This window comes from Melanostigma gelatinosum (genome assembly GCF_949748355.1).
Source record: "Melanostigma gelatinosum genome assembly, chromosome: 5".
Lineage (NCBI taxonomy): Eukaryota > Metazoa > Chordata > Actinopteri > Perciformes > Zoarcidae > Melanostigma > Melanostigma gelatinosum.
Window position 1 is genome coordinate 747,501 of NC_136638.1, and position 16,923 is coordinate 764,423.

Consider the following 16,923-nt stretch of genomic DNA (forward strand, 5'->3'; position numbering starts at 1 on the left):
TGTCCAGCTCAGTCCACTGACCAGGGCATCAAGGAGGAAGAGGAGGGTCCTTCTACACCGCCTCCATATAGCAGACTGACCTGATGCACATCCCTCTTGTTCTCTCCATTCCAGAGGCGGATGCTCATGGGTTATCTTTCCTTCGCGCTGTGTGTTCACGCGTCTTCATTATTGGATGGAATGTTGGAGATAAACGTCATGTGTGTCTTGATCAGAACGAGCACTTTGGACCGTGGCAGTGCCTTCATCTCTCTTTGGCCAAAGGTTTGTGTATCCAAAGTGATTTAGAACCTTGCCAGAGTTGAATACCTGTATGAATGAATGGAATGTTCACAATATATAAATCGAAGACATCTTGTGTAATTAATAAATAAAACCTTTTTTAAAGAGATCACAACATGTTGAAATGTTCAGGGTACTTTATTGTATGACAGAACAATTGCAACTACTTGTCCTGAGTACTTTCATTCATTAGTACATCAATTGATACCATTCTGTAAATTCAGATTTTTCTTTCTGGGCATTTGCAATGAGCAACACATTCAGCATGATGTGTTTTCAATGGCTTTAGTGAAGAAAAGGCAGATGATAGCAGGCCCTGTGTGAAGGCTGGGGCGTTGACACTTTGAGAACAGAAGAAAGCAGCAAACACGATGTCTTCCTCAGCTGCCGCTAGCGCAGCCCGTCTGTCTTCATTTCATGTGCGCATCGCCTCCGGGCCCGAGTCCTGAGACGAGGCCATTCGCTTTGATATGTGCAGCGGAGCCACAGCACACGTCTAAAACCAGCAACACAGCTGCAACCTCTGACAACGACACGCGCTGTTGCCTCATGGCGTAAACAGTGTCCGCTGTTATCACACAATGGTGTTCGTCATGCTGAATGTTTTACAAGCTCACATAAGGATGAGCAGTGGGTGTAGAGGTGCACACTGCAGAGCCTTACAGGCTATGAGGCGTGTTCCTGTTCCATTCACGAGCTAGCCTGCACAGTACTGTCTCTACACTAGTTTACAGATCCGGCTCTTTTGTTGCCTTTCATACAAAGAAAAGAACAGAAAAATACAGCCAGCTAAAACATTCTCCCTAAATTCCATTTCTAAGTTCCTACCAGGTTCCCTTTGCACCCTTTATCATGCGGTCCAGAGAACCGCTGGTACCACCTCCCCCATCACTGACGGCACCTTTCCACCAAACTAACTCTGGTCCTTGAATCGGTTCCATTCAGGATTCTTGAGACCTTGGTGCCAGCAAACTAGCCTGCGTTTCCATCAGATTCAACAGAACTGTTCTAATCAAGGATGTGTCATCAGCAGCAAGTCAGCAGCAAGTCAGCAGCAGGAGCAAGTTGGCGGATCAGATTAATCACCAGCAACTTGTGTTCTATCCATGAAACAACAATCCTAATAATAGTAATGACTCGTGATGATAAGACTACGGTTTCACACTTGACTTCAATCTGTAGAATAGAATACTGCCACTGCTGTTATCATGGTTCACACTTCAGGTCAACAGAAACCTGACGTGTGAACCACGATGATGTCAAAATGCCCCGAACAGGAAAGGCAGGCGTGCGAGAATGAGAAAGCACAGGTTGGTCCCGGTTGGTCCGACGGCCAGGAGGCTGCCCCTGCACTCTGAAAACAAACGAGCTCAACCAAAGCTGCATCAAACGTAGACGTCTTAAACCAGTGAGAACTAGTTCTTCTTGGCCACTTGGGAGCCGCTGAAGCAGGCTGTGAACAGAACCTTGACCAGTGTGTGCCGGGCAGGAAGAAGCTTCCCGCTACAGTCCATGTGAGTATTTCCTTCGCATTCTAGATACATAAGCATGTGTTTAGGGTATTTCCCAGTGTTGTTCTCATACTTTACCACTAATCCTTTTTTTTTTTGTAAATGCTCTGCATCATGTGTGCAACACTGACATTATTCCACGGGTTGACACTTGTTGGTGTGAACATGCAATACATATTGTTTTGAGGGAAACACATTCAACGTGTTATTGAATGTGTTTGATGAGGAACGCTGAATGTAAACATGGCTGTGCTGGTTCACAGCGGGCCCCTCAGCGATGGATGAATTCAAACCAAAGAGATTGCATTCGATTATGATGTGATATTATGTCTGCATGGAGAAGTTCTGCTCTCCCATCATATCACAGTGAAGCTCTTTTGTACAGAGAGATTTCTATGGCATCTCCCTCTCCATGTGTTCTGTTGCCACAGAGCCCGTGAAGATTAGTGAATAGACCGTTAAAGTGGTGCTTAATGAAAGAGGAAAACTCAATTACAATCTGATTTTTGGCCCCTTGTTGAAGTTCATTTCAGTTCATCCGTGGACCAGCGATACACTCTCGCCAAACAGACCAGAACAACAAGCAGACTGTAAATACTACCTCAGAACCATTCAAAGGCATTTATCAAGTGAAGCATCGGCATTGGGGAAAAGGTTTCCTCTGATGGACAAATGAATCTGTTTGTGTTGATTGTGAAGCCATGTGGCGAGATCCATTCCTCCGTTCTAGACCTCCACGCTTTCCTTCCCCTCTGGCTCGTGCAGCCTCAGGCTGAAGTTGTCACCCTCTTTCTCGCTCAGCAGCACCCCCAGTTCCTGGTCCCATCTCCCCCAGCATCCCTCCCACCACTCAGGTTGATGGTACCCACTGATCCCCCGGGTGGCTGGCTCAAAACCAGAGGCTTTTGAGACTTCAGCTTGTGAGCCACAGTCATGAAAATAGCCTCAACGTGGTCACTGTTTCCTCCACCATCGTGTCCGTCTCCCTGGCTGTTTGGGTTCTTTGCAGACGTCTCAAACAGGGGCATGGAATGGGCGTCGGCGAACTGTTGCGCCACGTCTGTCCCCACCTGAACGGAGTCTTGAAGGTCGCACTTGTTTCCAACTAGGATTCTGGGGACCTCGCTGCCCAGCGCGTGCTGCTTGCACTCCTCAATCCATGCTGGGAGGCTGCGGAAGCTGGCAGCGTTGGTCACATCATAGACAAAGACAACAGCATGCACGTTGCGGTAATAGTGCTGCACCATGGACTTCCTGAAGCGTTCCTGACCTGCAGTGTCCCACAGCTGGATCTGTGGGGGGACAGTTTGGAAATGGATTAGCAGTTATGGGTCTTTTTCATGGGATATGCTGACAATAAGAAAAATCTAGAAAAACTGACAGAGAGAACTTTGCACCAAACCCTGTTTGAAATTGCATTTAAAGGTGAACATTTAAATGCAATTTCAATTTCTAAAATTGACATTATCTCAAGCCTGCTGTTGACTTCATTCATTTTTTGATGCAAGTCTCCCAACCCTTTGGAAGGGCAGTACTCCGTTCCGTTCCTTAAGTCACTGTAACAGACCGTCTCATGTTCTGTCGTCTGTATGTCGCCGATGATATGTCCCTTGGGGGTTGCCGTAGCGAAGGGGCACAATAATAATAATAAATTGAGTAGCCGTGGGCTGAACCCGTCTGGTCTCCCGACTCCAGTTATTACTGTACGATAAGTTCCCTTATACACGAACTCAAAACGCTCGGTCACATCACCGTTTACCACGTTGACCTGTAGAGGGGTCAGCTTCACTAACTCATGTGTGTTGGAGTTGTGCATGAGATACCCAGAGGCACACAATCTGAATCTCCATTTCTAACTCGATTATTTCAGTGCACACCTTGATCTTCTCACAGTCGAACTCGACCAGCCTCTCCCTGAAGTCCACCCCGATCGTGGCCTCGGTCTTCTCGGGGAACTTCCCCGCACAGAAGCGGTAGGTGAGGCAGGTCTTTCCGACGCCCGAGTCCCCGATCACGATGATCTTGAAGATGCGGGTCCTCGGCGGCGGGAGGGTCGAGCTCGTCAGAGACCCACTCTCCGCCATATCAGAGCGACCGACCGGGGCTGGACGATCAGCAGGTAAAGACCGTGTTTTACAGCTGCGGCTCCGGCGCGATATTCAAAGGTACACGTGAGTAATCCTCAACATTTCAATACTGCCAATATACTTACAGCGTATTTATTTTGACAGCAAACAAGCGCCTCCCTGTGAAGGCACGTAGACGTTGTCCAGGGAAGTGGTTTTCTCGCGAGATGTGACGCTAGGCTCGTTCCAGATGAGCAGTGGGAAGTTGACGAGCGCAGGCGGCAGCAGCGGTGGAAAGGAATACACCAGAAGTCAAATAAACAGTCACTTCCTGTTAGATCCGATCTGTAGTCTACTTGTAGTTTACAGACTTCGATGGGATTTATTCACGTGTGTTTGTAAATATGTATTTATGTGGGAATGTGCTTGTATCTGCATGGTTTAGATGTGTTACATTAATGAGATGTATTATTATCAATCGCACAATGTGTTTTTAGATTTAAAAAAATAGGATCATCTACAAAACGTAGTGAGTGTTAGATCACCGGCGATCGGAGCACAATGCATGCCGGGTAGATTTGCGTCTGACGTCATGAAAACGTGGGCAACGATTACCTCACGAGAGCAGGCGGCCACAGATGTTAGTGTGTGTAATTTTACAACAAAGTGGAAATATATATGAATAAATTATGTTGAGGCTGCTCATAATATTACATACGTTATCAATTCAAACATGTATATACTGGAGATATAAAATATCTTCCACAACATCATCTGGAAAATCAGCAACACACGCGCACACACACACACACACACACAACAGCAATCACTGTGATGGGCACCATCTGTTGTCTATTGTAATGGCCTCCCCTCCCCCACAGCAGATCTGCTCCGTTTCAAGCAGGAGTGTATAAAGGCCCTCAGTTAGACCTGCAGCGATGGACAAACTAACACTTCGTCGAGTTAAACCTTAACAGGGAAACTCTTGATGGACTGACAGCTGGTGAGTAAAAACAAGTCTGATACCTTAATAACTCTGTTATTTGGATGGCCACCATTACCGTAGATCTGTTTCCAGATCCCACGTTTGCCGTGAACTAGTGATGGCGAGATGAAGCCTCATGAGGCATCGCAACACTTCAGCCAATTGGTTCGAGAAAGGGTTCATTACTCGATGCTTCATGTGCACACGATACCACCTACTGGCCAAGTGTATAATCACAGGCAGCTGTGTCTGAACCACATAATGTGATGCATTGAATTGTTGTGTCTGTTATGGCTGTTGGGAATGACTGAATTACAAAAATGTATGACCAAATAATTTCTGTACATAAATGATCACATATGTGCATAATAAAATATTTTTATATATTTTTTGAATGTATTCTGTGTGTGAATTTTCCCAAAATGGTAGTATCATATGATATGGCAGGTTGTGTAATGATGTTATTATGTCACTTTAGGAAAATGGCATGGGCTTAAGCAGGCAGAGGACAGTGAAAGTGCTTGTGGAACTAGGAAGAGGGGACTGAATATGCTTGTGTAACTTGGACAGTGATGTACAGGACACGGGACATTTTATTCATTTTTATTCAGAAATAACAGTTTCTCAACAGTTTTTGGTTTTAAACGATTCCTTTTTTTTGACACGACCTCTCCGGCCTTTGAAAACACCCTTTCACAGGCTACAGAAGATGCTGGCGTGCACAAAAACGCAAACACAAATGCCCTGAATCCAACATCATCCACAAGACTGAAGGGCTGTGTGTCCTTCACTATCATGGAGACGAGGGCTTCATCCAGCTCTTGTTTTCTGGTGGCTGGTTAAAAGAGAATAAATAGTGTCTGTTACCTGTCTTAATTTGCACAATACACAAAAGTGAACAGGGAAAAATTGTGATGGTGCATTTGTAATATTGTAATGACTTACAATGGCTAGGTGAAGCTCCAGTTTCCTCCTTATTCTCATGCAAGGCACGGTGATGCCTTAGCATGGATGAGGTGTTATTGTACCCCAACTCCTTGGAGCACAATAAACACCTCACCTTTGAATAAAATAAGAAACTGTGAAAAATACAGTTCTTGATAAGCAAACCTAATGTGTCTGAAATAGAGTTAGATTTAGCTTACCTTATTAGGAGTTATCAAATCAAAGTGTTCCCACACAGGGGAAACCCTCCTCTTCCTAGCTGGCTCCATCACCTATCCTTCTCTCCTCACTCTCCTAACTCTCCAAACTATCTCTCTCTCTCTCTAAACTCTCCAAACTATATAAACGCTATCCAAACTATCTCTCTCTCTCCAAACTATCCAAACTATATAAACGCTATCCAAACTATCTCTCTCTCTCCAAACTATCCAAACTCTCAACTGACCGCAACTCTCCACCAACAACCCACATTTTGAATGGAGCCTGAGGGGTTTATATTGCTGTCAAACCTCTCGGCAAAATCTGAACCACTTCCCGAAGCAGTCACGTGGTACAGCCGGGCAGCGAGGCTTCGGACGTCATCATTTGTTGGCTCCTCCCCTACATGAAGCAAGCCTCGATACGCGCTTCAAGGAAACGCCCCCTCCATTACTCGACACACGCTTCGAAGCGTCGGCACATCTCGTAACATCACTACCGTGAACGCAATTGCGGCAGGGGAAAAGGCAGCGCGCAACAGTCCTTTCATGAGACCCACCAGTCCCACGCTGAACGAAGGACCAGTGCACTGGAGTCACTGGTGAGGCCGGAATTGTGGAGGCGACTGGAAGAGAGAGATTTCAAAATAAAATGTTGACGTGTGGGTCAAACGCTGAAATGATTGCACTACTGAAAGAAATGAAAATAAAAGATGTTTACCAATATTCAAGCGTCTGTGTTTTTGAGAAATTTCATGAAGAAACTAACTGTACAGAACTATCAGTGGTTGTCTGCTTCACCCTGACTACTACAACCACTACTCCACCTGCTGATTGTGCCTGATGGGTTCTAGCTCCCAGTTACCCTGAGCTGCCACGTGGCGGCACAGCAGAAGTCTTGATGATGTAGCGGCACTTCAATCAAAAGGGAATCTCTTTCAAATATTACACGCTTCATTTCTACTTGGCGTTTGACCTGAAGTGCCTCCCATCACCCTGTGGCATCCTGCTCACAACAATGTGTGAAGAAAACTACCTGGAAGTAGTGTGAAGGTGAATTCTGTCCTTAAGTTTGGGCACAGGTCATGTGTCTGTACGGATCATCAATGCCCTCTCTAAGTTGATGAAGAAGACCCTGCCCATCTTCATCAAGTTGGTCTCCTGAATCCAAACAAATGTTGTGAAGGATGCAACCTGCTGTGACAGTTTCACTGATACTTCCCGCTCCCTTCATGTGCAGACATTTGATCCTCCTGAATTTGGATTTCAGGAGGCCGAAAGCTCGATGGTCACACGAGCTGCAGTGAGCTGTTGGTTAAAGCGCCGCTGCCTGGTGGTTTGGTGCTATCCCGTAGGGTTCCATCAGTTTTCTCAGCGGAGGATAAGCGGAATCACCGATGATGTGCATTCCATCTGGGACCAGGGCCTGACGATCCTCTTCCAAAAGCCGTGCGGCATCGGTGTTGCTCGATGCGCTGGCATCATGCCAACTACCAGGGTGACCTACGTTGACACGACAGAAGCGCCGTTTACTGTTTGACAATGGAATATAATTGTTTCCCGTTGTAATAGGCTATGGGATTGTTGCAATGTGGTCTAACAATGGGAATGTGACGTCCATTGACCGCACGCACTGTATTTGGAACTCCGGCTGTTTCACAGTGTAACTGGGACGTGTGGAGTGCTCCCCCTGTAGGCCACACAATGCAATGAGACAGATGTGTAGTGGCCAGGGAACAGAAGGGATGGAGATGTGTTGAAAGTGTAGATTGTGAAATGTTGAATCTGTCTGCCACACCCCTATATGACTCCTGGTGAGAGTCCACAGACCGGTGGTTTGCTTTGCTGTCTGTTCATGTAGTGTGGTCCCAGCGTGGTCATAAGGTCCGAGTTAGCAAAGAAGAGACTCCTCAACACAATGTGGTAGTTCTGGAACGTAGAAGAAGAAGAATGAAGCTGATTCTCTACAGAATTCTAAAGAACTCTTTAACCATATAGGGAACAGTTCTATTGAATTATGAAAACCATGTTTCACCACAATGCCATCCTTTTTATTAAATACTAAAAAATATGAATTGTTTTAAATTACATTCCTTGATTATTCGACAGTTTTTCGTGTTATAATTTGTCTAACATTGGAGGATCATTAAATATGAGGATACGATGCTACATCTACTTTCTTAACCGTGGCCATATGTTCTGGTTGATTTTATATATTTAAATAAAACAAATCACCTTCTCCGTCCAAGTCCAACTTCGTGGAAAAGGAGAGGGATCTCTTCGGCCTCAACTTCATCAGCGATCAGGAAAGCAAACGCTATTTCTTCAGCTGTCTTCCAAAGGGTGGTCCGAAGACTACAGGCAGCCTACAGATGTAACCAACAGGATGTAAACTACCCGATGACTTCAACGCCCCCTTCTGCTTCCGCCTGCTCTCGTCTGCTTTCCGGGCGAAAGATCCTCAGATCAAAGCACAAAGACACCAGGACCGACAGGAGGACATCAGCAGGTGAGAATCCTAATCCTAGTGTGTGACATTTCAGGTTCATGTTTCTCAAGAAGTTTCAACAGAAGTTTGTAATCTGAATTCACGTCATCAGTGAAAAGTGCAGTGTTTCACTAGTGGAGTCCTGTTTGCTCAGTTCATGTCTCAACTGTCCCAGAGGACAAAAGTCCTAGATGAATCTGTCTGATGGTGCAGTAACAGTGGAAATGCTATAATACCCTGTACAATGTATGCAATGGACCAGTGCTTCTATTTGAACCTGCACAGCTTTCTTTACTTCTTTATATTACTTGTTGCTCTTGTTTTCTAACTCTTGTTGCACTGTCCACTTTGCTGCTGTGATCCTGTGAATTTCCACACTGCGGGACTAATAAAGGATTATCGTATCTTATCTTTTCTAACCTTTACACTCTACACTCAGTCAGCAGTCCAGGAAATACACCGACCAAAATGACTCACTGCTCACGTGACACGAGAGAGAGAGAGAGAGAGAGATTTTCATTCATTTTTCTAAAATCAAGCTCTAAAATCTTTTTTGTGTATTTCATTTTTAGATGGAGCCGTTATTTTACTTGAAATGAGAAAAGAACATTTATTTTTGTATTTCTATGTATTATTTATAATCCATCCAGTTAAATGTGAAAACAGAATAATAATTGATGTGTACTTTCTTTATTTGGTTTGGCAGTTGTTGACTACACAGAGACGTTGTTACTACTACTAGACTTCTTGAATATATATATATATATATATATGGCACTAAATAGTGCAAGTTAGATATTATTGTAATGTTCTGGGCATTTGCACGGGGAGATTTTCTCAATCTGGACCTTTTGGAATGTTAATTGAATACCCTGCTTTATAGGGAGCCGTTTTAGGTCACCACGCTCAGTTACTTGGAGCTGAGCGCTATAATTGTCATAGCAGTGTTACAATAATGACATGATTATGAACATTTTTCCTGTAACAATGTACAGCATGATTATTATTTCATCACATGATTTTAAAATGTAAGAATTGTAGTATTATGAAACGATATCTTTTGTATCTTGACAGAGGTGAGATGGAGACCCCGAAAGAGATCCTCTTGGACGCTTTGGAGGATTTACCAGACAACCAGTTTAAACAATTCAAGTGGTACCTGAAGCAGGAGGTCCTAGAAGGCTTCCCAGCAATATCAAAGAGTCGACTGGAGAATGCAGACCGGATGGACACAGTGGATGAGATGGTCAAGAACTACGGCATAAACACTATTGAAGTGACCCCGGAATGTTTTAGAGGAGATAAATAGGAACGATCTAGTGGAGAAATGACCAAAAACCATCTCAGAAGCTGAAGGTAAGTCATGGCATATTACAAAGACTTCAACAAACAGCAAGCAATGTCTCAATTTAATCAACAGAGACTCATTTCTTGTGTTGCACCTTGGCTTATAGACCAAGCTACCAAACAAGAAAATAAAATGTCTCAGAGAAGAAAAACCAACAATACAAAGAAGGACAGTCCTGTTTTTGTTGCCTCTAATGTTTAAAATGAGCACACTGGTGTGACTGTAAGATACGTACTTACCTGTTCAGAGCCTTTAGTTGTCAAATGAGATCAATAGATTTCATGAGATCAATAGATTACATTCATACAGAAATTCTCGCATTCACTGAAACAACCCTCATTGATTTTTATTTTTGTTTTATTCATGCAGGGATTCTTACTGAGTGTCAGCGAAAACTCAAATCCAACTTTCAAAGGAAGTTCCAGAGTGTGTTTGAGGGAATTGCTGAAGCAGGAAACAAAACCCTTCTGAATGAGATCTACACAGAGCTCTACATCACAGAGCGAGGGACTGCAGAGGTCAATGATCAACATGAGGTCAGACAGATTGAAACAGCATGCAGGAAACCACACAGACCAGAAACAACCATCAGACAAGAAGATCTCTTTAAAGCCTCACCTGGAGGAGAGGAAGCAATCAGAACAGTGATGACAAAGGGAGTGGCTAGCATTGGGAAAACAGTCTTAACACAGAAGTTCACTTTGGACTGGGCTGAAGACAAAGACAACCAGGACATACTGTTCACATTTCCATTCACCTTCAGAGAGCTGAATGTGCTGACAGAGAAACAGTTCAGCTTGGTGCAACTTGTTCATCGATTGTTCAGTGAAACCAAAGCAGCAGGAATCTGCAGGTTTGAAGAGTTCCTGGTTCTGTTCATCTTTGACGGTCTGGATGAGTTTCGACTTCCTCTGGACTTCCACAACACTGAGATCCTGACTGATGTTACAGAGTCCACCTCAGTGGATGTGCTGCTGACAAACCTCTTCAGGGGGAACCTGCTTCCCTCTGCTCGCCTCTGGATAACCACACGACCTGCAGCAGCCAATCAGATCCCTCCTGAGTGTGTTGACATGGTGACAGAGGTCAGAGGGTTCACTGACCCACAGAAGGAGGAGTACTTCAGGAAGAGATTCAGAGATGATGACCAGGCCAGCAGGATCATCTCCCACATCAAGACCTCACGAAGCCTCCACATCATGTGCCACATCCCAGTCTTCTGCTGGATCACTGCTGGAGTTCTAGAGGAGGTGTTGAATACCAGAGAGGATGGAGAGCTGCCCAAGACCCTGACTGAGATGTACATCCACTTCCTGGTGGTTCAGTCAAAAGTGAAGAACGTGAAGAAAGTATGATGGAGGAGCTGAGACAGATCCACACTGGAGTAAAAAGAGCAGGAAGATGACTGAGTCTCTGGGAAAACTGGCTTTTGATCAGCTGCAGAAAGGCAACCTGATCTTCTATGAATCCGACCTGACAGAGTGTGGCATCGACATCAGAGCAGCCTCAGTGTACTCAGGAGTGTTCACACAGGACAAGGTCTTCTGCTTCGTCCACCTGAGTGTTCAGGAGTTTCTGGCTGCTCTTCATGTCCATCTGACCTTCATCAACTCTGGTGTCAATCTGCTGTCAGAAGAACAAACAACCTCCTCTTCGTCAAAAGTCTTCAGAAACAAACCTGAACGAACACATCTCTACCCGAGTGCTGTGGACAAGGCCTTACGGAGTCCACATGGACACCTGGACTTGTTCCTCCGCTTCCTCCTGGGTCTTTCACTGGAGACCAATCAGAAACTCCTACAAGGTCTGCTGACACAGACAGGAAGTAGCTCACAGACCAATCAGGAAACAGTCCAGTACATCAAGAAGAAGATCAGTGAGAATGTGTCTCCAGAGAAAAGCATCAATCTGTTCCACTGTCTGAATGAACTGAATGCTGGTTCTCTAGTGGAGGAGATCCAACGATCCCTGAGTTCAGGACGTCTCTCCACAGAAAAACTGTCTCCTGCTCAGTGGTCAGCTCTGGTCTTCATCTTACTATCATCAGAAAAAGATCTGGACGTGTTTGACCTGAAGAAATACTATGCTTCAGAGGAGGCTCTGCTGAGGCTGCTGCCAGTGGTCAAAGGCTCCAACAAAGCTCTGTAGGTGGACACACTATGGATACATTAACATTCCTGAATATGTTTGATATTTTACTTTGATGAAACATTTTGTTTGTATTAATCCCTGTTCCTCTCTAGGCTGAGTGGCTGTAGCCTCTCAGAGAGAAGCTGTGAAGCTCTGTCCTCAGTCCTCAGCTCCAAGTCCTCTAGTCTGAGAGAACTGGACCTGAGTTGCAACGTCCTGCAGGACTCAGGAGTGAAGCTGCTCTCTGCTGGACTGGCGAGTCCACGCTGTACACTTGAAACTCTCAGGTCAGGATCAGGTGATTTACTACAAAGATGACAAAGTGGTCCAAGTGTCTGATCTACGAAGTTCATGGTGGTGTTACCAACACGTTACCGTGGGATAATAATGTCTGCTAGTGTCTCTGCTAATATGCATTTGAAATAATGGTGTAAAGTGAATGGTGAACTGGTCACTGTCCTGCTCGGGATCAAAGTGTTGGATGGCTTGCCCAACCAACATGAACATCCTTTGGCCCACCTGCTTTCAGGGAACCAGGACGGTTTAAGTCGTGCTTTTGGTTTGTTAGAGCAATCTACTCACTGGAATCACTTATTTCACTGTAATGATGATTTTAAATGTCACAACAGTGACAGGATTTTCACGAAATGTCTGTTTACAAAAGAAGATGAAACCAAAACTCATGTTTATGATGAAAATAATAATTCATTGTGTGTTGATATAAGAAACGCTGTGTGTTGTTTTGTGTGTTTGCAGTCTGTCAGGCTGTAGGATCACAGAGGAAGGCTGTTCTTCTCTGGGCTCAGCTCTGAAGTCAAACCCCTCCCATCTGAGAACACTGGATCTGAGTTGGAACAACCTGAAGGATTCAGGAGTGAAGCTGCTGAGTGGTTTTCTGGAGAGTCCACATTGTAGACTGGAGACTCTGAGGTCAGTTCAACATGCTTTACTCCTGCAGACATAAAGCTGATATTACACTGATCTTAAAGGGTCTTAAAGCCTCAGCGGTAGTAAAAGTTAATTAACTATGGCAGAGAAATGTTGAGCTATAGATTTAAATAAAACGTATTTATTAATTTATTGCCTAACATTTGCTCCATCCCACATGGGATTACAAGACACCACTTTTTTCCAGACATCTTATGGTCTTGAAAATACAAACTAAAACTTGTTAAAGAGCTATTGTTTTCCTCTTCTTCCAGACTTTCTGCAGATACCTGGCTAAGTTATATGTTCCAATTTTAAACAGCCATCGCAGTCTTTGTGCATCATCCATATTCATAAAATCGATGTTTGACTTACCAAACAAAGCATCGCAGTGTTCACGGTAAAAAAGGAGAGTAGAAAACAAGATGGAACTCGTTGTTTATATCATATAACACATCGGACGGATCGGCTTTTCTTCTTCTAGAATCTAGACGAAGATAGTTTCAACAGTCGAATGTAAAATGCCAGATGACATATGATCATACACAACATAATTGTCTGAACCAGCGGTTCCCAAACTTTTTAGGCCGCGCACCCCCTTCTACATCCCGACCGGGTTCGCGCACCCCCCCCCCCCCCCCCATTAATAAAAAAAAAAAAAAAAAAAGAAGCAACAGAGCCTTTTAAGCCTTCATAGCCGCATAGAATCGGACCAATGAGAGAACAGTTTGCTCGCGGGTGGCATTTGTTTACAAGATTTAGTCCGCTGTTAAATGTTGCAGTGTGAACACAAACCGAACAAAGGAGCAACTGCAACAAAGCAAACGAACTGAAGGTGTGAAAACGCCCTGAAACACTGCAACAAAGTTTCAATAACTTTCAGTGACACAAGGCGTCACTTTTAAAGAGCAATACGGATGTGAGGACACACGCACAGGCTCAGAGGCAGATTATCACATTTAATTTACAATTAATGACCGACTAATGTAGCCAGGATGTCTTCGGACAAAGCATCGATGCGGCGCGACACAGTGTTGTTGGACACCGGGATCATGTCCAACTTTTTTGCTTCTTTCTCCCCAATCATACATTCCACCATCTCTCTGGCAGCTGGCAAGCTCACGTCTTCGGCGATTGTGTGCGGTAGCCCCTTTCTCGCTATTCTGTGACCAGATATGAAGCCCGTAGTGCGTCATTTATAGACCAACACATGAATGAGACTGCAGTTGTTTTGGCTGTTTTGTAATTCCTCCAATTTCGATATAAAGAATGTAAGGGGCGTTTGACTTGCACTTGCATGCTTGGTGTTCAGGTGGCGACGTAAATAAGAGCTTCAGACTGTTAGCCAGAACCTCACTGCACACCACGCACTGTGGCTTTGGGGAATCTGCGTTGCCAATCCAAGTGAAGCCCAGACACAGATACTTTTCATCATATTTCCTCTTTTTTTCCCAGTCTGATGCTCACCCTCGTTTCCTCTTTTTCACCTTGACTCCGCGATGGGCCGATGTGCTCCCGATTTGTCTGTGTTATCCCTTCCTCCTTCCTCCGTCTCATCTTCCTCTGACTCTGGCTCGATTTCTTCTCCCGGTCTCTCCCCAATAACGCACCTCTCCGTTCCCCTCGCCTCCGATTCCTCTCTCTCTCTCTGTCCCTCTCCTCTTTTACGACTGATAGCTTCAGATGTCCCACCTGACAGTTTTTAAATTAAAATTACATTTTTTTTTAATATTTAATATTATTACACCATCAGACCGCCATTACACTTTTCCTCTCGCGCACCCCCTAGAGGCAGCTCGCGCACCCCCAGGGGTGCGCGCACCCCACTTTGGGAATCCCTGGTCTGAACCATATTAATTTTTTATCAATGTAAAAATACACAACTTTGGAAAACACACATTCTGTAAAAAAATAAAAAATGTTGAGAAAAAGCCTCAATAAACCAAGAGTTGCAAAACAATGTTCATAAATCGTTAGATCACGAAGAAATATTTATTTATATTATTATTTATTTTACATAAATATACTACATGTATAATACATACTGGATTTGCATCTTGTGTTCTCCATCAGGTGTTCTTAAGTAAATGATAAAAGTTACTAAATACAATGAATAAATATCTCTCTGTCACACAACAAATGTCTTCAGTATTTAGCTTTTTCCTCATATTTATGAAGCTATTTGATGCTTAATCTGAAGCTGCTTTGATTTTATGACTCCCGACAGGTTGGATGGCAGCTTGATCACACATAAGAAACGCAAACACGGTGAGTATTGAGAGAATGTCCCCATTCAAGCTGTTCTTCATTAACATCTGATCTTAATGAGCCTCATCGTAGCAAAGACTATTCTGTTAGAGCTGTTTGAAGAATTGTGGCTGCTAATGTTTCTCTTTCTCTTCTTCTCTCCATCAGGTGACGACGGCAAACTGGATGTGAAAACAAATGTGCCCGACAAAGAGGTGAGGGAGCAGCAGCTGAAGAGCGTGACGTGTATTTATTGAGGTTTCTCTACTGAGTAAATGTGATTATTGTGTACCAGGGGAACAGAGGAAAGAGAACTGTGGCTTGTTACTTGATTTCTATTGAAAGAACTAACTTTGTGCCTTTTTAGTTCCAGGCTCCATTCTCATTCTCACCTGAACACACAGCTGGATCTTCATACAGGTAATCCTATGAAAGACACTATTCCAGCTTCTTTCACGGTTCATCAAGTTGTGATTCCAAACGAAGGTCTGTTGTCTGTGGGCAGCAAGTCAAAGCAGGACCTGGACCTTGTTTATAAAACTCTGTGTAGAATCCATTTAAAAAATCAGATTCATAAAACTGTGCATGCATTCATTCACGGTTCAGGTACTGGTTCAGGTGGCTTTGAACACAAAAGGCGACATTGAAACGATGAGGAACTGACAGAAGGACAAAGGGTCTGGGCCGGTCTATAGAGAGAGAGCTTGATGAGGGAATGAGATGCAGGTGAGGAGGTGGGCAGGGAAGTGGGAACAACATCTCAAGAACAATTGTCTTGCGAGTATGTTCACAATAAGTAATACATGCTGCTGATGCTCATAATCAAGAAGAATCTTCCCGGTAATGTGTCTGACCAATGACGGCAACAGCTTTCTCTCACATGGCATTGGTCTTGAACGTCTCTGTGTGAACACAAACAAGCCGAGGAGCAAATGCAACCACTGTACGAAGTTAGTCTCTGAATCGACAACAAAGCAAACAAACTACGGGTCTGAAAACGCCCGAAATAAGAGTGAAGTTGTCCTTTACACTGCGATCAGTCTGTGCTGCACATGGACACCTGTGAGTGGAAACAGATCATGTGACTAACAGGCCAATAGATGCTTCTTATATTAATTTGTCCTCTCCGTGTCCTACAGGTTCAGGTGTCCTGGTCCAGGTGTGTTCCAGTGTTCTTTGACTGGACTGGTGTTTGTTATGGCTCAAGAGGCAGAGCTGCTGTACAGGACTGTCCAATGGGATGAGGGCCTCCTCCAGCCAGCTGGCAAGAAGGCTGCAGGGCCGCTGTTCCACATCAAGAGCTCCGAGGATGCTGCAGTCTGTGAGCTCCACCTCCCTCACTGTGAAACAAAGCACGGTAAAGACATGGCTGTCTTCAGTGTTCAGGAATAAATCACCAAAACAACAAAGAGTCGTATTAATGTGTAAAACTAGCTGCATCTGATGACATGCAAAAAAAAATAATTATAATAGATTGGTAACACTAAATGCACAGATCCAGACAGATCACATGTGGGAAAATAATAATGAATTCAAAAATAATAGGTAAAGGATGGCTCACACACTTCATGCAAACACAAAAACAAGCGGTGATGTAAGCAGCAAATCAGCTCAATCTTCTGCAATCTTCCGTTAGCTGTTAGCTGTAACAGTGAAAGTGAGCCGCAGAGCAGCTGCAGAGAGGCACTCAGCAGGGTGTGTACTGGTAGTTTTCTTAGCTACCGAACAGATCGTCCATTCCGTTCGTCGTTCGGCCAAACACACTGTTATACCTCCGTTGTGTCTCTTGTCACATAG

The 16,923-nt window shown here is 44.3% G+C and overlaps 2 protein-coding genes and 1 pseudogene across 3 annotated transcripts in view; 2 read left to right on the top strand and 1 right to left on the bottom strand.

Moving 5' to 3' along the window:
* Positions 1-328, top strand: part of LOC306777379 (uncharacterized protein) — a gene marked incomplete at its 5' end in the record, with an annotated part of 5,293 nt that extends 4,965 nt beyond the window's left edge. Inside the window, one exon of the mRNA XM_079268461.1 lies at positions 1-328. This exon is cut by the window's left edge and continues 26 nt beyond it. Within this exon, the coding sequence (XP_079124587.1) occupies positions 1-84 (84 nt within the window). The 3' untranslated portion in view covers positions 85-328.
* A 194-nt stretch (positions 329-522) lies between these two features.
* rab33ba (RAB33B, member RAS oncogene family a) lies at positions 523-3,987 on the bottom strand. Its single transcript, XM_079268434.1, has 2 exons — positions 3,671-3,987; positions 523-3,085 (listed from the first exon to the last, which is right to left on the bottom strand). Exons 1-2 carry the CDS (start codon positions 3,875-3,877, stop codon positions 2,591-2,593), a joined length of 702 nt encoding a protein of 233 aa, XP_079124560.1. The 5' UTR covers positions 3,878-3,987; the 3' UTR covers positions 523-2,590.
* A 5,568-nt stretch (positions 3,988-9,555) lies between these two features.
* On the top strand, positions 9,556-16,518 carry LOC306777576 (NLR family CARD domain-containing protein 3-like; annotated as a pseudogene). Its single transcript has 7 exons — positions 9,556-9,763; positions 10,192-11,966; positions 12,066-12,239; positions 12,709-12,882; positions 15,107-15,147; positions 15,295-15,370; positions 16,266-16,518. The product of its transcript is annotated as an NLR family CARD domain-containing protein 3-like (transcript).
* Positions 16,519-16,923: the final 405 nt, after the last annotated feature.

Coding starts and splice junctions, on each gene's coding strand:
- rab33ba (XM_079268434.1), bottom strand. CDS start 3,877: ATGGCGGAGAGTGGGTCTCTGACGAGCTCGACCCTCCCGCCGCCGAGG. Junction 3,086..3,670: donor TCGACTGTGAGAAGATCAAG/GTGTGCACTGAA, acceptor GTCCCCCCACAG/ATCCAGCTGTGGGACACTGC.